This window comes from Epinephelus fuscoguttatus, linkage group LG16 (assembly GCF_011397635.1).
Source record: "Epinephelus fuscoguttatus linkage group LG16, E.fuscoguttatus.final_Chr_v1".
Taxonomy (NCBI): domain Eukaryota; kingdom Metazoa; phylum Chordata; class Actinopteri; order Perciformes; family Serranidae; genus Epinephelus; species Epinephelus fuscoguttatus.
In genome coordinates, this window is record NC_064767.1 from 41,855,122 (window position 1) to 41,877,032 (window position 21,911).

A 21,911-nucleotide genomic window follows, 5' to 3' on the forward strand; every position below is an offset into this window, starting at 1 on the left:
ATCACGCCACATTAATTAAGTTGAAAGTGTGTGTTTTCTAGGTACTGATGAAGAGGATCGGGGAGATGATACGCTGCTGCAACACAGGATGGACTTCTGGTGGTTTCCTCACATGTGGAGTCACATGCAGCCTCACCTTTTTCACAACGTCAGCGTGTTGGCTGAACAGATGAGGCTCAACAAGCTTTTCGCTCAGGTTAGCAGCACTAATACAGTGCGCACATGGCTAGTGTCACAGTGTGTGGCTACATGGAGACTGGAAGGAGGAGGTAGCCATGGCTTCACAAGTAGCGTCTGCTTTAAAGACAGATGTCCTTTGATGCCTCCGCGCTGGCGATGACCTCAGCCAGAGGCATTATGTTTCTGGGTTGTCTGTCCGTCCGTCCGTCCGTCCGTCCGTCCATCCCATTCTCGTGAATGCAATATCTTAAGAACGTTTTGAGGGAGTTTCCTCAAATTTGGCACAAACATCCACTTGGACTCAGCGATGAACTGATTAGAATTTGGTGTTTGATGGTCAAAGGTTAAGGTCACTGTGACCTCACAAAACACAAAACATCCGTGTTTTCATAGACATAGATGTAAATTGTGAGGAAAACTTGGCTATTGCACAGAGGCATACAACTGCAAGGCAGTAATTCTAGTTATTTTCAGTTTTCTTGTGTAATAGACCTTTTATAGACATTTGTAGAAATAGCCCTGACAGAATTAGATATTAATACCAGAAGAGCACAACTGCGTTTGGGTGGTATGTGCTTCCTTGCCTCTTTTTTCTTTTCTCTCTTGACAATAATGTTTTCTTTACCTTGTTGCCTGTTCCCCCTGCTGTATACTCATTTGACCACATCCTGCCCTCTCTCCACTCCTCCCCCTCTCCAGGAGCACGGCATTCCAACAGATATGGGCTATGCAGTGGCTCCGCACCACTCTGGTGTTTACCCAGTTCATAGCCAGCTCTATGAGGCCTGGAAGTCTGTGTGGGGCATCAAGGTGACCAGCACTGAGGAATACCCTCATCTGAGGCCAGCTAGATACCGTCGTGGCTTCATCCACAATGGGATCCAGGTCAGTCCACAGTATACTGGTATTGCAATAATGCTCCTATTAGTAAACCTTTGTCCACACTGACACATCGGTCAAAAATGAAGGTAGATGTGGAAGTGATAATGAAACATAGCAGCTCTGTATGGCTGAGCTGTCCTTTTCTGTGCAGCTGTGTAGAGACAGTGTAGCAGAAAATAGTTAATTGTGAATACTGCGTAACAGGGTTTGTGGGTGAACCTGAACAACAGTGACATTTCAGAAAATCACTTTGAGCAATTCAAATGTACGTTTTGGATGCTCTGAGCACCGCCAATGAAATTCCATTTACCTTCATTCTATTAGGCTCTCTATTCAGTCTTAGCAGGTAGCAACAGAACTTCACAAGAATAAACTTAAGCAATTAGCCCCAAGAGGCCGTGGTTTGCCGGCGATTTTACCACGGCTAAGGGGCGTTGTTAGGCACGACGGTTACTACATATACCTGGCTGGGTTTCATAAAATAAACACACATTAATAAGAGCTGCAATAATTTATTAATGAGAAATAATCATTCTTTCACTCTTCCGCCAAACAAATAGTTCCTCAACAAGCAACAGACGGACGCAAAAACACAGGAGCTACAAACACAGTGAAAAGCTTGCTTAAAGCTGATTAAAATTTATCTGGGTTGACTATTTAGCTACATTTATCTGGATATCTCCATTAATTGTGCAATTGCTGAAGTAGTATTCAATTATGTTAGCACTACTCTTTGCTAGTACGGGGGTGTCTGACTCTGGACAGGTGTGTTTTAATTGCGCTTTGCCAGAAGCAAGGATGTTGCTCCAGGATTTTCTCTCATCGTAGTTTGGGCGCCAATATGACTGCAGGGAGGATTCACATTTATGCCCCGTTACTGACATGATTTCTCTTGCCTCTAAGCCAGCGTCAGAGAGTTTTTGTACAGTGGTGCTTCGCAGGCAGTGGTTGGTGTAGAGGGTCTCGGTGCCGGCTGCTTTACAGATCCGGGGCAACATGGAGCCAAGAAAGTTCACCCCCATGGGCTCTCTAGTATACCTAACCGTTAGGAGAGAGAAAAATAAGTCCCCTAAATGTTTCAAAGTAACTATGCTACACTGTAACAAAACAAACAGACGTTACATGTTAACTTACCATACATCGTCGGTGTAGTTTCTCCGCTTTGGATGGAGATAAAAGGCCGGTAGATTGGGTGGCAGCAGTGACAGATATTTCTCCAGTGAAGCGACAGGACACAGTGGGTTCACTGGCTACTCGAACATAAATCCCCGCAGACTCTTTGTTTTGTTAGCTGGCATCCTGGTGGTTTTTGGTGCATTCGTTAAATGACAGCGTTGCATATTTCTGACCGTTTTTGTCCTGTCGGATGATGAATGAGTCAGGCTTCATTTGGCGGTTGACCTCCTTAGCTCTGCGTCCCATATGCAGCTGCACATCAAACCAAACTTTGTTGACAAAACCCTCAGGTGTGTTTGGATTCAGTGCCTGAGAGAGCTTGATTTTCTGAAATTCGGCCTGTGTTAACGCTTGGTGGTGGTGAACTTGGTATCGTTCATCAGACACCAGGATCGACTGATGGGCGGATCATTAATGTGATGGTTAAGCCCCACACGAAGGCCAACATAACTGCTGAAACCATAAGCTTCACCTTTCCCGTTTTACACAGTGGCATAAAACTGGCGGAGAACCTGGTTCAGCTCAATCTTGGTGACCGTTTTAAAATCAATAGCCACCTCCTTCTCGGCACACCAGGTCTGAAAACAGCGAACTGACCACAGAATCTGTTTAATGGTCCCAGCTCCACTTCTTGCCTTTTCCAGCTCTTCAGTCTCTCTTTCATTAATTTCAGCGTGTCTCCTCTCTTTTTGCTCTTCCTTCTCCATCCCGTCCATCTCCTCCAGCCACTCATCAATGCTTAATCCACCCAGTAAATCAAAATTCACAACAAAGTCCAACATTGTGATAGGTAACAAAACAGGTAACAGCTGCAAACGGTTTAACAATTAAATAGGCGGAGTAATACGGTGATGTGGTCACAGGTGTATGGTCATAGTGGTTTTACAACGGCTTCCAGCCAATCACAATCAAGGCTTGGATCAACCAGTTTTATAAACACAGATTAAGTCATTGGAATATGTCTCTAGTACAGCATGGTAACAAGGCCCAGTTCACAGTGTTAGCAAGATGTCACATGGTTATCAGTATCCCATATTGAATAAAAATAAAAATTCACAGTATTTAGTTAGACAGAGAGACCTGCACTCTTATGAGCATGGTGCATGGATACAGGGATAAGGTATATTCCAGAGTTACTGTCTTAAAAGCACAATGTTTTGTTAGACAGAGACCTGGAGCGCCTGTTAGAGGGCTACAGTGGATCAGGTAGTGAGCAGGTCTACAATATGATTTAATTTTACCTGCCCTTGTGTTACACTGTGGAAGTAAACCAAAAGAACAGTATGTACTCTCCAGTCTATTCCGACTGGCAGAGGTTAGATGGTCATGAATATAGCAGTAGGAACACCTAGATTCACTAGTTAGCCATCTAGCAAGTACTGTGTGGAAAGAAAACCAAATGCTTCAATGCTTTTTGGTCAGAAACCTCCACTTTTTTCAAAGAAAAGATTTTGTCTGGTGAAGGAATTTCCACTTGACATAAAAGTAAAGGAATAACTGCTTGTAGGAGCTATAGGAGCTATTTATTCGTTATTATTTGTTGTTAGTATTTAGTTGTTTTGCTAAATAATATTTAGGGGTGTCAAATTATCGCGTTAATTGCGAATAATTAATTACAGCCTTATTTAACGCACTATGTTTTTTGATCGCGTTAATCTCATTTTTATTCTCTAACTTTACTGTTTCTGTATGCCACAGAGTTGCCTTTTATAAAATCCGTCTGTAGGTGTATGATAGGGCTTCTTTGTGCTTGAGTTGTGGGAGACCTGCAGTGCTACAGAGCGGAGCCCAGCATCAGCATTGATGACTGTCCCCTGCAGTGGCGGTCTGCTCACTCAGGAGCCTATGAAAAGCTGTCTGCCCTAGCACGCAAGTATCTGACCTCCCCAGCAACCTCCGTGTAATTTTCGGGACAATCAGGGCAGAGCAGAGTCAGGAGTAGTTATTGCCCGATAAAACATTAAAAACTGATCATGGTGGTTGAGTTGTCATGCAGCTCCCACCGGTTGCACATTGGCTGCAGCAGTTCCTACATGAATTATGGGTGTTGTAGTTTGAAGAAGAGAAGACAGCGCAAGTTGTAGCCGCAAGGACAGGGAAAGCACAGGCAGCCACGAGGAGGAGTGATTTGCACGTTGCAGTGAAGCCTCTTGTTCTAACTGTTCTGTTTGCTCAGTGGCCTAGCGGTAGAGTGTCCGCCCTGAGACTGGGAGGTCGTGGGTTCGATCCCCGGCCGGGTCATACCAAAGACTGTAAAAATGGGACCCATTGCCTCCCTGCTTGGCACTCAGCATCAGGGGTTGGAATTGGGGGGTTAGATCACCACATGATTCCCGAGCGCGGCACCGCTGCTGCTCACCGCTCCCTCAGGGGATGGGTCAAATGCGGAGAACAAATTTCACACACTCAGGTGTGTGACAATCAGTGGAACTTTACCTTTACCTTTACCTTCTAAACTGTTCTATAAACTGATGCAGCTGTAACGAATGTACCAGGTGTCTTTTATTTTAATAGGACAAGTGCACTTACATTGATCATTTCCATGAAATAAAATGAGAAATTGGAAAAGAGGAAAATAATTTAGAAAATTGTTAAAATAAAATTAGGGAACTGATCACAGATGTATTGTTTCTGTGTGTTTTTACATCTATTGTTGTGTTAATCTGCAGCTATGCTTTTAATGAAGCTGACATGTCATGACAGTCAAGCACCCCCCTGGTGGTCAAGACTGAAGGTTACAGCACTCTTTATTGGGACTAATCTCAAAAACGATAGAATACAATGTAATGGCTAGGTGTACTGCATCTGTGTTCAAGTGTTTTATTGTTGAAAACAATAATTATGACTTTATAGAACCACTTTTTGTAATATATATCAATCTTTTGATCATCTGCCACAATAATGTAATGAATTTAAATGAAAATACCTCAAGTTGAGGGCTTTTCTCTGCAATTTTGAGATGAGATTAAAAAGAGATTAATTAGATCAGTTAATTACAGATCATAATTAATTAATCTCTCCATTTTTTAATCTCTTGACAGCACTAATAATATTATTTGATTATTCTAGATATTTGATTTCGTTATGATTAAGTTTTGCTAGTATTTTGTTTTGCTAATTATTTGTTTAGTTTAGTTGTGTTCTTGTTTAGTATTTGTTTACTATTTTATTTCATTTTGGGCGTACTGTGGGCACCAAAGATTATATATGTAGGAAAGCAGGTAGGCGTCCAGAATGTACCTGGGCGGGCATATGTTTTTTTTACCAGAGCGGGAGAGGCATGCAGGGATTTCTTTGTTCTTTTTTTGCTTGCTTGTTTTTGGATAAATAAACCATTGGAAACGCATGGCCCTCTTTTGCCTGTATACACTGCATGCCCATGGTGCGGCAGTGGTCCTTTGTTTTGTTTGACACAAGTTTGATTTGGATTATTCTTTTTCCTACAAACAGCCATTACACTGCTTTTTAGCAGGTGTGGTTTGATATGTATATTTTATTTAGTGCTGCACAATTTGATAAAAATGTGCAATTATGGTGGACAATATCGCGATTGCGATTACAATATAATAAACAAAAAAAAAGGTATCATTAGTCTTCTTGCTTGATTCAATGTTTCCCGTACATTATATTAGGGAGGCACTGACCTAACCCGACGTAGTTATAGTTATGGACAGCGTGTAAATGACAGACTGAGCACAGTCAAACACCTGCTCACACAGCAGCGCAGCATGGCACTGTACCTACAGCAGAGCGTTCAGGCGTTGTCACGTAAATGATAAATTCCAGCACGCCATAGCACAACACAGCAGCATGTCAAGTGGGCCGAAACTGAGCAAAATTGCTCAATTTTTCATTTGTTATTATATAGTTTGTTATGGAGTCCATGATTTCCCAGTGACACTTACTCACTTACAAATGTATGCGTAACTGTGCTTGGATGTTGTTTTATGAGGCTCTGGCGGCTTTCAGTTGTCTCTTTGTCTTTAACATTACATGGCTTGGCTTTCTCTCGCATGCATTCCTCCTGCTTTTCTCTGTGCTGTCTCAAGTGCTGATATAGATTGGTCGTGTTGCCGCAGGACATGGCGACTTTAACTTTTACACAGCACGCCTTACTGTTCAACGTGGCCGTACCTGAATCCAAAGTATCGCCATGTAATAGGCGTTGCGTTTTTTTCGCCACCAACTCAGCCTGTTCACGGTCTTGCTCATGTTGTTCTTCACCGTCTATGTTGGTCACTGCTGCACACCGGATGGTCACCTGACCATACGTGCTGCACACACCAGGATAGCTTGTGGGCGTAATGTCAACAACCTCCACACACTACAGCAGAGATACTCACGTTCACAGGCACACATGTTAACGTTTATTTACATTAAGTCCCAAATCACAGCCTTTTATGCGGTTATGTAATCGCACAGCCTGACATCGCGATTAGATTAATCGTGCAGCACTAATTTTATTATTTTCATACATAGTACATCTGTGAAATGAGCACAAACCCTCCAGTAACCTTGCTTTAAAACAAATATAGCAACTTGCATTAAGAAAAGCAACTTGTGTCATAGCTTTCCTTAACTGCTCTCCAATAATATTCTGTACATTGAGTTTCTGTAAAAATCTGTTGGGATAGGATTTGGCTTTGGCTTTTCTTCATCTCCAACAGGAAGAAATACTTAAGATCAAATGTAATTTTCAACCAACAGCAGCACTTAAACATTTGAAACACCTGCAAAATATGGATGAAATACATGCTTACTATATTAGTTTTACCCTTGTGCACTGCTCACAGATGCATACTGATATGTCATAAAGTGTTGGTTCCTGTTTGATTATTCTAAAGGCTGTGCAGTTCCAGAGTTTTAATGGAGTGCAGTGGGATATTTGAGACCAGTACCCAGAGCAAACAAAGGATTAAAAATGGATAAGGCTTTTGCTAAATCTTTTGATCAAAAAAAAGTCCAGTATACTACTGGCTTAACCTAGACTAATCACTGACTCCCACCTTCTCCTCAGTCTCCGTCCTGATCAGAAGGAGGGACGGCAGCAAAAATGTCACCAGTTCATTAAACTAGGGTGACCATCTTATGATTTCCAAAAAAGAGGACAGTCAGCCCGGCCACGAGATAGCCTACCTAAATGATACTCGCAGTTTACTCAAAGATGCCTTATAATTTTAATATATTTAAAGTTTATATGTATGGATAGAAAATTCAGTTATATTACAAAATATTATCTCTCAAAGACAGAAATTCAGATAGGCCCCTATAGATAGGGGACACATACACACACTAGAGTGAGGCTACCTGATCCAAGCCTGACAGGTCCCGACGGTAGGCCTACCCGACGGGTCGGGCCAGGTTCGGTCAAAACTTAGCCAAAAAATTCCTAGCAAGGAATCTTAGCCTAAGAGTGATTCAGGAAGTTTCTGAGAGCAACTCTGAGCAAGGAGGGGACAGAAACTTTTATCTTAGTGAGGAGGTGTGGTTGACCCCGTTGCTAGGTATGACGCAGTCTTCTAAAAGCTGTGATTGGTTGTTACAAAGAGGAAAAAAGAAAAACAAATGCGCTCCTAGTAATGAATGGACAGTGAAATGAACCGATCATAGAACTTAGACTGTATTAAGAAATGTGTAATCGTGAAAATAATTTTATGTCATGATGATGAAACTAAGCAAAATTAAATTAATTGTTACACAGCTTCAAAATGTTTGAACGTACCTCATTCACATGCCGATTATTATATTGATTTGCTTATTGTTATGTTTACTCGCCATGCTGGTCATTTTACTACTTAATCTATTTGATATTAATGGTGGACGCAGACTCAGCTGTCAGCAATTACTGTGATTGCTGGCCTCCTTGTAAAAAGCGGTTTGATTTGGCAGAATGACCAAAACAATGAATGAAATGGAGAAAAAAAAGAACGAGAAAGCCGAACTGGACGGAAGAGCAGTGTCTGCTGTTGGCACAGCTCGTGGAGGAGAAGAAAGGAGTTTTAAGAGGGAAATTCGGTCCCGGGATCACGGCACAAGGGAAGAGGCAGACTTGGGAGCGCATTGCCCGACAAATCAATGCATCGTTCCCTCTCCTTTTACGCACAAGCGATGAGTGTGAGAAGCGCTGGTACGTGCTGCAATCCAAAGCGGCGCTATTGCGTTACTACACTGGGTGGGAAAGTAAGCTCATCCCTGATGAGGTCAACCACAAACATCCCTGCACGATCAAGCCGGTAGCGTCTTATTAAATCACTGTCGTTCAATATACAGAGAATATCTCTCCTTCCTCTCTGTGTTTCCGACATCTTCTCTGTTTAAGACACTCTTCGGCTTCTTAAAAGTCCTCCACCCTCCTCTTAACAGCTTTTCACCTTAGGAGTTCTCTTAAGGCCTAAGATGCTTTGTGAATAACCTTTATCTTACCAAGGGAAAATTCTAAGAAATCTTAGAATTCGAGGAATTCTAAGATTTTTCTTAGAATGACATCACTAAGAGCTACTTTTAGTCTCAGGATTCTTTGTGAATACGGGCCCTGACCTATAATGAGTAAGGTCAGAACTCTCATTCAAGCTTCTAATCTAAACAGTGGACCATAAATGAAAGCTAGAATATATTTACAGTAGTCATATTCTTTCATTATACTCTATATTATCCAAAGAGTAACAATTATAGCGAATGAATATCAATAATTACAAAATCTCATTACAAACAACACAATAATCTCAGGTTTCATAGAACCCCGGTTACTAAAATAACCTCTCAGTTGAAAAATCAAAGTATTCCCTCTTTCACATCAAAATATTCCCTCTTTCACATGGCAATTAGCATAAAATGCCTACACCAACACCAAAAATATGTACTTTGTATACTGTACCATGCTAGAGCAGGCTATAGTTACATGCATCAACCATTTTAATAACTGACACAGGTGCAGATTAATGTGCTTACAAGGCACAGGTTAAGGCACTTAAAACTATTCAAATAAACATTAAATGTATAATGAATGTGCTTTAAACATCACAAAACAACATTCAAGTGTGTAAAAATTTCACTTAAACTCATATGTCAGCTAAATCAATGTACTTGAACACAAAACATGTTTTCTACTGCACAGTATGAATGGACAAAAATCGCCATTAGCCGTTAGCGGCTAACAGCTAGCGGCTAGCGCTCTTCGGTTATATTGGCTCATTACTATCAGTGTTAGTGGCTAGCAGCTAGCGCTTCATATTATTATCTTATCGCTAGAGGAAGCGTCTAATGGCTAACGTTTCTCAGCTAATTTTTAGCTTATCACTGTTAACTTTAGCAGCTAGCATTTTTCTATTTACAGATTTCTCACCAATGCGGCGTCACTCGGCAGCCAGTGAACATAGGCTCCCTTGGTCGAACTCCCTCTGGATTACCAACGCTGCCCTTGTCGTCTCCAATCCACTTGTATCGGGTTTTAATGATCGCTACGTGCTATGGTGGCTACTCTCCTCTGCACCTTCGGTGCACAGGGTTTGCCCGGTAACAGGATGTAAGCTAAACCCTGATTGGCTGGCTGAATTAACCCCCGAGCTTGCATTCAAACTGCCCCAGAACAACTAAAATGAACACCAACAAAATAAAAGAATGAATAAACACACATCAAAATAGCTATTTATCCATTTAGCTGTCTGTCTTGTTTTTTTTCTGTGTCTTATTTTCTCTTCCATGTGTAGTTATCAGATATTTTCATCTCGTATTATTTTCTAATATGATTTAACATTCGATTCTATCTAACCTGGGTTACACCCTCCCCCCATGAAGCTATGCACATCCCTGTGCATGGGATTGGCTGCTTAATAACAGGTATGAGGGGTGTGCTCAGGCAACTGTCTGCATCTTTGGCTTCCAGCAAAGCGTCAGTGAAAGCTGTGGTCAAGCCATGGAACAGGGACTGAACAATGGATATCAGAGGGCTCCCAAGGTTGGAATACTGCAGTCTTTCAGGTTTTCCTTTGTTTCTCACTGAACGTCGGACAGCACTGTTTTGTCTGTCAGTTTCAGCATCTTCATTTGGTACTGTATCATTGTTTACCATTGAAACATTTCCAGTCCCTGGTTCATTTCCTTTCGCAGGGACACCCTTTTCAGGAGCTTGTGGAGTTTCATCAGCAGAAGGGTCATTCTCAGTAAACTCAAGGACATTCAAAGGTAAGTATCCTCCCATTGGTTCTTTGGTCTTTATTTCTCTTTGGGGTGTCGTGTCAGTAGTAGAGAGCAAGTATTCACTTTCAGCAGTGGCTGGTGGAACATCGGGTATATCCAGAATTTCAGCACTGCATGAATCAAGTGCACAATCAGGTAGAGCACTTTACTTTGCTGGAGCATCAACAGGTAGGCCATTTTCCTTTACTGGAGCATTAACAGGTAGGTCATTTTCCTTTACTGGAGCATCAACAGGTAGGTCATTTTCCTTTACTCTTTCCTCTGCTTCCTTTTGCAGGGTCGACTTTGGGCAATTGTTTGCTCTTGGGATTTCATAGATGGTTGTAAATCTAGTAGTTTCCATAGTGGGTTACCCTCTGAACCACTCGTATGGAAAATCATCCTCAGGGTCCGAATACATGTTAACGTCCTCAGCTCCGTCAACAGATTGCCATGTCTTTGACCTGCGTGGTTTTGGCAAGACAGGTTCTTTGTCATTCAGTAGGAGTGAGCCACATGGGAGCAAGAGGTCCCTATGAAGGGTTCGCAAGGGACCATCCTTGTTTTCCGGTCTGAGGGTGTAGACAGGGAGATCGCCCGCTTGCTTCACCACTACATAGATATCTGACTCCCATTTGTCGGCAAGCTTATGCTTAACGCACAGGCGGACAGCTGTCACCAGCTTCTAGTTTAGAAGCACTCACATGTCTATCAAATCTTGATTTGTTCCTTTGCCGTCTTGTTGGCGTTCTCAGTGGCTGTCTTAAAGCTCTCTTCCAGATGGGACATTAGATTCTGCACATCACTGCACATCACTGCGAGTGAGACCTGTATTCACCATCCTTCAAGGGCAACCCGAAAGCCAGGTCAACAGGCAACCATGGCTGATGACCAAACATTAGTTCATAGGGCTTGAACCCTGTTACGTCATTCTTCGTACAGTTGTATGCATGCACCAGGGGTTTCACAAAGTTCCTCCATCATGACTTGTCTTCGTTTTCCAGTGTCCCAAGCATGCTTAGTAATGTCCTGTTAAAACGTTCAACTGTATTCCCCCTGGGATGGTACGGAGTAGTTTGGACTGTATGGATTCCAGCAACTTTGCATAGTCCGTGACTCAAAGTCAGGTCCTTGGTCACTATGTAGGCGCTCTGGTATTCCATAATGGACTATGAAATTGTCCCAGAGACATCTTGCGACAGTTTGGGCCTTCTGGTTCAGCGTTGGAATAGCGACTGCGTATTTCGTAAAGTGGTCTGTGATCACCAAGATATTTGTGGTGTTGCTTCTGTCGGGCTCTAGAGACAAGAAGTCCATACAGACAAGCTGTAGGGGCCTGGTGAATTTTATATTCACCAATGGCGCAGCCCTTTCTGGCTGAGATTTTCTGAGGATGCACCGATCACAGGTCTTAACTTTACTTTCCACATCGCCTACCATCTTCGGCCAGTAGAACCTGGTTCGCACTAGGTCCAAGGTGCGCTCAATTCCTAAGTGACCCATATCGTTGTGAAGGCTTTGCATGACAACGGCTCGGAGCTCTTGAGGTAAGACAAGCTGATATGTAACACAGCCACCGTCTTGATGCCTCCAATATAGAACTTGGTTATGCAGCTCAAGGCAACTCCACTCCCTTAAAAGGAAGGGGATATCAGGGAGCTCTTTTCTGACTGTTGGTGGTAGCCTTTCTCCACTCTCGATTTGGGCTATAACCTCCCTGAGACAGGGGTCAGCTCTTTGTTTGTCTCTGATCTCGCTTTCAGACAGATGGGGAAGGACAGATAACCCACCAGACTGTTCTTCACTCACAAAGCTGTCTGGTAAAGCCTCGGGAGAGGTCGCTAATGACTGTACCAATGCTACAGTTCTGTCATTATTTCTGTGCTCATCTGTTGCACTACACACCAGGTGTTTCTCACAAATGGCATGTACAATGTCTTGGTCTACTCCAACTGCAGGGTCAGCCAAATGTGTCTGGGTGAACTGATGTATGCGCTCTTGTTCTTTTTGAGACATCAGGGCCCAGTATTTCAAAGTAATCTGATAGGATTATCCTGGCCGGATTGGATTAAATCCTGATCTGATCTGAAAACTGGGTATTTCAACACAGATCAAGAGAATCCTGATCCTGAGGATCAGGATTCAGATCTGGTAATCCAATCCTCCCTTTAATCCAGATAAAGGCTGCATTTGGGTATTTCAAAAGTTAAGGCAGAGATCTGGATCAATTTGATACCAGATTTCAGGATTATTTGGATCCCACCTCAGAGGTGGATTTGACAAAGCCTCGGCTCCACTTCTCGTAGATATTATACTCAAGATGTTCATTACACTTCATCTAAATTAGTGTTTTAGTTGTAAGTAATGTCAAGCATAGAAAAACTATTGTTTGGCCATGCTACCTGAAACTGCTGTAAATAAGAGTAACAAATACAGACCTATTTCTCAATGTCTAGTTTCACCTAACACTGTAACCTGTTTGTACCAAAACATCCAACATATGTTTGTGGTCAGACAAAGGCAAGGAAATGCAGTGCAAAGCAAATTTATTTGTGTTGTACATTTTCTTTTATAGAGAGTGCAAGAAATAATACAGGGATCAACATAATAAACACATGGCAATTCAAACAAAGTACTAAAAAAGTAATTAGACACAAAACGTAAATCAAAATAGTGCCACAGAACCTAAAGACTGCTCACAGGTCTGAGCTGAGCTTCTTTTCCAGAAGTTTAATTTTTAATTCTGTCTCTTTCTGCTGAAGCAGCGTCAGCTTGAGCTGCTCGTCAGCCAGTTGAATCTGTCTCACTGCCCTCTCAGTCTCCATTTTCAGGAGCTTTTCATAGGCATCCTCCGTCCCAGCATGCCTCTTCCTCCTCCTTCTCTCTGGCTCTGGCCCACGCACCTCCTGTGGTGCATGGGGTGGGGCAGTGCTGGTGCCTGCAGATGGCTCAACCTCTGAGGGATCAGCCTCCACAGGTGTGATGAGCACGTAATCTGATGAGAGATCGAGTGGCTCGTCAACTGGCTCCCCAACACCTGCAGGCACAATCCCATGCAGGGCCTGGGAACTCTCCCCTCCAAGGATGTCGAGGACAGCATCACTGAATTCACCACCTTTATTAATAATAATAATAATAATAATCAAAACATTCGCACCTCATACAAGACATGCAGCTCCAAGTGCCTCACAAAAGTTACCTGAAATGGGTACTATATAAAACATTTAAGATGGCAAATAAACTGCACTGTAAAAAAGTACAAAAACTTACAAATAAATAAGGCAAACGGTTGCACAGCCTCATTGAGTTTACTCAACTTCGGGGCCCTTAGTTGTGTGTGCAGTAACAAGTCCTGAAGTTCAGTAAACCCAATAAGGCTGTGCAGCCAGTTGCCGTATTTGTTTGTCAGCTCCAGGGTTTTTTACAGCTTAAATTGGTGACAATTTGATACTTACTACATACTCAATATTTCACTTCGTAGACATAATCTAAAAAATAGGCACTGAAGTCTCACCTTTGTAGGGCTTGTTCCCAGTTTGTGGGTTCTTCGCCTCTGAGTGGTCCTTGGTGGCCTTCTGTTTCAGGTTCTTCCACCGCAGTTTCACCTGTTCAACAGACCGGAATTGACCACTGCCAGTAGCATTAACCTGTGCTGTAATGTTGGCCCAAATCTCGCTCTTTAGTCTTGCTGAAACATTGCTCTGGCCTGGGGTACTGAAAGTGCCAAACAAACATTCATAGTTTGTGCGAACCCCATCCAATAATGCATGTGTTTCAGCAGTTGTAAAGTTCAACCCCTTACTCCTTTGGCCCTCCATGTTGTCTGGAGGTAGGTGCACAGGTAACCCTTTTATACCAATCCAGCAAAATTACCTTCAGGTGTGACAGTAGCACAGGTTGAGTGGGAGGTGCTTCAATAGGGTTCTCTGAGCAAGAATGGTTCTCAACCAACCAGAAGATGGCAGAAATGCAACACTATGGATGCCACCTGCTGTAAAACACTGAAGAAGAAGAAGAAGAAGAGGAGTTCCTTTTGCATGAGAAGGAAGAGGAATTGCTGGTACAATGGCTGCAGTTGTACACCGATACAGACAACAAAGGAGAAGGTACAATCCAAGGAAATATGCTCAACGCCCCAACCTGCTCGAGCAATACTCCAATGATGAGCTTTATGCACGATACAGACTTGGGCAAGAGGATATTGCTCTCATCTGCAATATTCTTCATCCTCACCTTGAACGTGCCACTCTGAGGAGCCATGCCTTGAGTGTGGAGGAGCAGGTACTGATGGCTCTGCGTTATTATGCATGTGGTTCCTTCTTTGAGGTGATTGGGGATGGACTGGGGGTGACAAAAGCAACAGTGGGCCGTGTGGTGCATTCGGTGTCATCTGCCCTTACCGGTCTTCTGGGTCAATATGTGAAATGGCCTGAAAATGAAGAGGAGATAGCGAGAACCAAGAGGAAGTTTTTCTCATTGGGGGGGATGCCAAACACTATTGGTGTGATTGACTGCACCCATGTGCATATTCAGGCACCACATACCAGGGAATGGGAGTATGTGAACAGGAAGGGCCGGCACAGCATCAACGTCCAGCTTGTGGGGAATGCTGACCTTGTTATCACGAACTGTGTTGTGAGATGGCCTGGGTCTGTACATGATGCCCGTATTTTGAGGGAGAGCCACCTCTACCAGAAGCTCCAACAGACTGCCCCAGATGGCATCCTCTTGGGTGACAGCGGTTACCCCCTTCTACCCTGGCTGTTGACCCCTTTTGCTACCATCACCAATGACTCCCAGCAGAGGTACAACAACATCCATGCCACAACAAGAGGGACAATTGAGCGCCTGAATGGCGTGATAAAACGCAGATTTGCCTGCCTGAACTATCTCCGTGTGGAGCCACAGAAAGCCTGTCACATCATATGTGCCTGCATTGTCCTACATAACCTAGCACAAACAAGGAGAGTGCCACTACAGGAACCTCTCATCGATGGACCTCCTCCCTGCGCAGAAGGCCTTGACCTGCCACCACCACCACCACTGCAGCCTGATGGTCCTGCTGGAAGAGCCATGCGGAATGCCATGGTTAATCTTTATTTTTCCAATTAAATGGTTGAACTCTGATATGTGTGCACTTGCATTTTTCCAGTGTTACATCATATGTTTGAGGGGGGGGGGGGGGAGTGATAGCTCAACTATGTCCTGCAAGACATTGCTGTATGTCTCACTTCACATATGTCCTCACTTCACAGGATAATCACATTTAAGCACGTTCAATGTATATTTTCATGCTGCTGATTTAATGAAGGCACATTTTACTTGATTTAGATAAGCTTGAAAATGCACCTTGTAAATGCCTGGGAAGTGCTTGACTGTGATTTAATGACATGCAGCAATGTATTTCAGAAAGTGTTTGTGTGTACAAACTTATTATTTTACTTCATCAAATCAGATGCTATAGTGCTATATGTTTAGTGGGAGCCTTCCACATAAGGGGATACATTTCCAGGGATTTCCAGCACTCGACCTGTTGTCTTGATTAGCAGTGGCATTGCAGAGTGGTCCATGGGTGTGAGTGTATTCTGAAAGTAGAAGTAGAGTGTGTATGAGCATATCTTTATCACTGTCAGGAATCCACAATAGTCAGAGAAATTGTTTAAAACGTTACAGAAAAGCATATCACCAGCATTACTGTAGCATACCCAAACTCAATCCTCTGACACTTCTGAATGAACCGCATCATTCATAGTAGTACTGTGTGTTTTTCCAATACTGCAGCAGTCTGCTCTGCACACAAAAATAAAAAGGTCTGCTGCGTTGGCAATAACATAACGTTAAACTCGGAACAGGTTGGTGTTTAAAGAGTTGATATATGATGTACTTCTGGTTAATTACCTTTTGAATTAAACCGTAGACCGCAAAATATATCAACAAAGTCAGCTACCTCGCTAGCCTGCTAGCTACTTAACATGCAAGTCAATGGAGCCGCGTTAGCTACCGTTAGCATGACCTCGGCTCAATTAGGGTTCGGTACGCCCACGTTTTAAGTAGGTGACAATTCAAATAGCTGGCTCACATGAGATGGTGAGTGGCCTTCGTATGCTCTTAAAAACGCTACACATTAGACAACGGTATACTTACATTTTGATGCGAAAGCTGTGCTACCAACTGCTCCTTTCGTGAAGTGTTCCGCCGTGGAGACAGAGCACGGCTGGTCATAATCTGAAAGCCACGCCCCCAAAGGGGAAACGTTTCAGATCCGGGGGCGGAGTCGTGAGATTTGGAAATCCGTATCCAGTCGGATTGGGATCAAAGTGATCCACCCTGCCAGTGTTTTGAAATACCCAGACAAAGTCAGCAGGATCACCTTGATCCCTGACTGAGAAAAGGAGGATTTCATTATCCGGATTATTCTGATCCGGATTACAAGTTTTGAAATACTGGGCCCAGATCATTTGACAGCTCCCCATGGGCTCTTCTAGAGAGACCTTCTGCGTCACCGTTCTGTTTGCCTGCACGGTATTGGAACTTGAAGGTAAACGTAGAGAGGGCTGCCAGCCACCTATAGCTGGTGGCGTCCACCTTTGCTGTTGTGAGAATATACAGTATGTCAGAGGATTACTGTCGGTTATGACAGTGAACTGGCTCCCATACAGGTAATCACTGAACTTTTCCACTACTGCCCACTTTAAAGCCAAAAATTCCAGTTTGTGGGCTGGGTACCATGATTCACTTCGGGACAGCCCCCTGCTGGCGTAAGCAATCACTGTCTTACAACTCTCTTGTTCTTGGTATAAGGCTGCCCCAAGCTCGGTGGTGCTAGCATCAGTATGAAGCACGGACAGCAACTTAGGGTCAGCGAAACCAAGGACCAGGGTCGTTGTGAGCTTCTCCATGATGGTGTGGAATGCAAGCTCACAGGCGGAAGTCCATCGTTCACCAAAGGGCTTTTTTTGGATCATGGTACTGGTGAGTTTTCATCTTGCACTTGGTGTCCTTGTGCAGTGGTGGATAGCTAGAGGTCAAGTCAGTGAGGGGCTTGACTATACTGGAATAGCCTTTTATAAATTGCCTGTAGTACCCTGAAAACCCGACAAAAGATCTCAGTTCTTTCAAACCTTGGGGTTTTGGCCATGTTTTCAGGGCTCCCACTTTTTCAGGGTCAGTTTCAACTCCATTTTGAGACACTATATGTCCCAGATACTTGACTGACGTCTGAAAGACTCCGCCGTATTCTTTCAGCCGGGTCAACACTCGCATCAATCTTGTCTCATGTTCTTCCAACGTCTTGGAGAAAACGATGATGTCGTTGAGGAACACAAGAACTTCCTTTAAGTTCATGTCGCCCATACATTTCTCCATAAGACGCTGGAATGTACTTGGGGCATTCGTAACGCCTTGCAACATACGGTTAAATTCCCAAAACCCCATGGGACAAACAAAAGCTGTCTTGGGTTTGTCTGACTCTTCGACCTCAATCTGATAGTACCCAGATTTTAATCAATCAATCAATCAATCAATTTTATTTATAAAGCCCAATATCACAAATCACAATTTGCCTCACAGGGCTTTACAGCATACGACATCCCTCTGTCCTTAGGACCCTCACAGCGGATAAGGAAAAACTCCCCCAACAAAAACCTTTGACGGGGGAAAAAAACGGTAGAAACCTCAGGAAGAGCAACTGACGAGGGATCCCTCTTCCAGGACGGACAGATGAGCAATAGATGTCGTACAGAACAGATCAACATAATAAATTAACAGTAAACCGTATGACACAATGAGACAGAGAGAGAGACAGAGAGAAATGCAGGACAGACGGTAATGGCAGTAGCTCACAACAACATTAATGAAAGTAATAATATTATAATTAATAATAATATACTAATATCTGATAGTATACATGTGTGACAATAATATGTGTTTAATAACAGTAGAAGTATGACTAATGATAACAGCAGCAGCAGGGATCATCTGGCAGGATCATGGCAGCAGCACAACCACACACGTCACACTATCCAGGCACTGCTGCAATACGAGTTAACCTGCGAGACAGTGGAGCACAAAGGCTCCGGAGAAGAAGCCGAGTTAGTGACATGCAGAATGGCTGAGTAAGCAAGATGCAGTAATAGGATACGAGAGAGAGAGAGAGAGAAGGAGAGAAGGTGCCCGGTGTATTATAGGGGGTCCTCCGGAGACTAGGCCTAAGTCAGCCTAACTAGGGGCTGGTACAGGGCAAGCCTGAGCCAGCCCTAACTATAAGCTTTATCAAAGAGGAAAGTCTTAAGTCTAGTCTTAATTGTGGAGACGGTGTCTGCCCGCCGGACTGCAGCGGGAAGATGATTCCACAGGAGAGGAGCCTGATAGCTGAAGGCTCTGGCTCCTGATCTACTTTTGGAGACTTTAGGGACCACGAGTAACCCTGTGTTCTCAGAGCGCAGAGTTCTGGTAGGATTATATGGCACTATGAGCTCTCTAAGATATGACGGAGCTTGACCATTTAGAACTTTATAAGTTAACAGTAGGATTTTAAATTCAATTCTGGATTTTACAGGGAGCCAGTGCAGAGAAGCTAAAACAGGAGAAATATGATCATGTTTCTTAGTTCCTGTTAGTACACGTGCCGCTGCATTCTGAATTAGCTGGAGAGTTTTTAAGGACTTACTAGAGCTACCAGATAATAGAGAGTTACAGTAATCCAGCCTTGAGGTAACAAAAGCGTGGACCAATTTTTCTGCATCTTTTCGGGTCTGGATAGGCCTAATTTTCGCAATATTACGTAGATGAAAAAATGCAGTCCGTGAGGTTTGTTTTGAATGAGAATTAAAAGACAAATCTTGATCAAATGTTATTCCGAGGGTTCTTATGGTAGTGCTAGAGGCCAGAGCAATGACATCTAGAGAAACTATGTCATCAGATAAAGAGTCTCTGAATTGTTTGGGTCCAAGAACAATAACTTCAGTTTTGTCTGAATTTAACATCAGGAAATTGGTGCTCATCCAGGTTTTTATGTCTTAAAGGCAATTATGAAGTTTAGTTAATTGATTACTTTCTTCTGGCTTCATAGATAAATACGACTGTGTATCATCCGCATAACAATGGAAATTTACAGAGTGATTTCTAATGATGTTACCTAAAGGAAGCATATATAGAGTAAATAGGATTGGTCCCAGCACAGAACCTTGCAGAACTCCAAAAGAAACTTTAGTACGTAAGGATGATTCATTATGAACGTGAACAAACTGAAAACGATCAGATAAATAAGATTTAAACCAGCTTAGTGCAAAACCTTTCAGGCCAATTAAGTGTTCCAGTCTCTGTAGCAGAATTTGATGGTCAATTGTGTCAAACGCTGCACTAAGATCTAATAAAACAAGTAGAGAGATGAGTCCTTTGTCTGAAGCAATCAGAAGATAATTTGTAATTTTAACTAGTGCTGTCTCAGTGCTATGATACACTATAAATCCTGACTGAAATTTCTCAAATAAATTATTATCATGGAGAAAATCACACAGCTGGTCTGCGGCTACTTTCTCAAGAATCTTTGAAAGAAAGGGAAGATTAGATATTGGTCTATAGTTGGCTAACACCTCTGGATCCAGGGTGGGCTTTTTTAGGAAAGGTTTAATTACAGCTACCTTAAAAGACTGTGGTACATAGCCTGTTAATAAGGATATATTGATCATATCTAATATATGAGTGTTAACTAAAGGTAAGACCTCCTTAAGTAGCCTAGTTGGGATGGGGTCTAAGAGACATGTTGATGATTTAGATGAAGAAATCACTGCGGTCAATTCTTTAAGAGAAATTGGGGAGAAGCAGTCTAAATATATATTAGGTCTTAAAGCTGTGTTTGAGGTTAGATAGGTACTATCTGAGGACAGGAGGTCATGAATTTTGCCTTTAATAGTTAGAATTTTGTCATTAAAAAAAGCTCATAAAATCATTACTGCTAAGGGCTAAAGGAATACAAGGCTCAATAGAGCTTTGACTCTCAGTCAGCCTGGCTACAGTGCTGAAAAGAAACCTGGGGTTGTTCTTGTTTTCTTCTATTAATGCTGAGTAATAGTTTGCTCTGGCATTGTGGAGGCCCATCTTATAGGTTTTGAGACTGTCTGTCCAGGTTAAATGAGATTCTTCCAGTTTGGTTAATCGCCAATTCCTTTCAGATTTTCGCGATATTTGTTTTAACTTACGGGTTTGAGAGTTATACCGAGGAGCGAACTTTCTTTGCGTTGTTAACTTCTTTTTAAGAGGAGCTACAGAGTCGAGTGGTGTTCGCAGCGAGCCTACGGAGCTATCAACAAGATGATCAATTCGGGAGAGGTTAAAGTCGGCACGGGAAACCTCTGTTACCGAAGGACTTGGTATTGAATTTAACGACGGAGTAATCATTTCCTTAAATTCTGTGACAGCACTATCTGATAAACATCTAGTATAGTAACTGTTGCTGAGTGGCGTGTATTCGAGTAAAAAGAAATCAAAAATAATCAAATAATGATCCAATAGCGAGGGATTCTGTGGAAAGACTGTTAGGTTATCAATTTCAATTCCATTCGTCAGAACTAGTTCGAGGGTATGGTTAAAACAGTGAGTGGGTTCATGTACACCCTGACTGAAGCCAATGGAGTCTAATAATGAGATAAATGCGGTAGCCAGGGAGTCATTATCAACGTCGACATGAATGTTAAAATCGCCTACAATAATAACTTTATCTGATTTAAGAACTAAACTGGATCAAAACTCTGATAATTCAGAAACAAATTCAGAATACGGGCCAGGAGCACAGTACACTTCAACAAATAAAAGTGGCTGCGAGGTTTTCCAGGTCGGATGTAAAAGACTAAGAACGAGGCTTTCAAATGAATTATAATCTAGTTTAGGTTTAGGGCTGATTAACAGACTAGAGTTAAAAATGGCTGCAACTCCCCCTCCTCGGCTGCTGTCTCGAGGAATGTGGGTATTATTATGACTGGGAGGACTGGATTCATTTAGACTAACATATTCATCTGGACACAGCCAGGTTTCGGTGAGACTGAGTAAATCAATATGATTATCTGAAATTAATGCATTTCTAACATTACTAGCTTTAGACGATAGAGACCTGATATTTAACAGTCCGCATTTAATTCTCCTGTTTTGTCTTTCTGTCACAGAAGAGGTTTTAATTTTTATGAGGTTGTTATGCACAACTCCTCTTTGTTTAATTTTGGATTTAAATAATCTAGACACCATTTGTATAAAACTATGAAAACTATGGCTGGGTAACTGAACTAGAAGCTCAGAGAAGTGTATAGGACTGCGACTCTGAGTCCTGATCTCAACTCTGAGTTGTCAGAGATTTGAATTACTAATGAAATTTGCCAGGTTCCTAGAAATGAGAGCAGCTCCATCCAAAGTGGGATGAATGCCATCTTTCCTAATAAGACCAGGTTTTCCCCAGAAAGTTTGCCAATTATTAATGAAACCCACATTGTTTGCTGGACACCACGTGG

At 42.6% G+C, this 21,911-nt stretch overlaps 2 protein-coding genes and 1 long non-coding RNA gene across 4 annotated transcripts in view; 2 read left to right on the forward strand and 1 right to left on the reverse strand.

The window, feature by feature from the left end:
- Positions 1–21,911, forward strand: part of ndst2a (N-deacetylase/N-sulfotransferase (heparan glucosaminyl) 2a) — a 109,654-nt gene that overhangs the window by 50,169 nt on the left and 37,574 nt on the right. The window contains exons 5-6 of the mRNA XM_049601169.1: positions 42–196; positions 880–1,065. Of these exons, the coding sequence (XP_049457126.1) occupies positions 42–196; positions 880–1,065 (341 nt within the window). The remainder of the gene's footprint in view (positions 1–41; positions 197–879; positions 1,066–21,911) is intronic.
- The window catches only part of LOC125904018 (zinc finger and SCAN domain-containing protein 29-like), a 158,578-nt gene that overhangs the window by 47,498 nt on the left and 89,169 nt on the right, over positions 1–21,911 (forward strand). The window lies entirely within an intron of this gene.
- Positions 15,495–16,823, reverse strand: LOC125904050 (uncharacterized). 2 transcript variants are annotated; one of them, XR_007451367.1, is made up of 3 exons: positions 16,558–16,823; positions 16,119–16,198; positions 15,495–15,998 (listed from the first exon to the last, which is right to left on the reverse strand). It is a non-coding gene; the product is annotated as an uncharacterized LOC125904050 (long non-coding RNA). The 2 variants fall into 2 exon arrangements; XR_007451366.1 differs by having other exon boundaries at positions 16,119–16,203.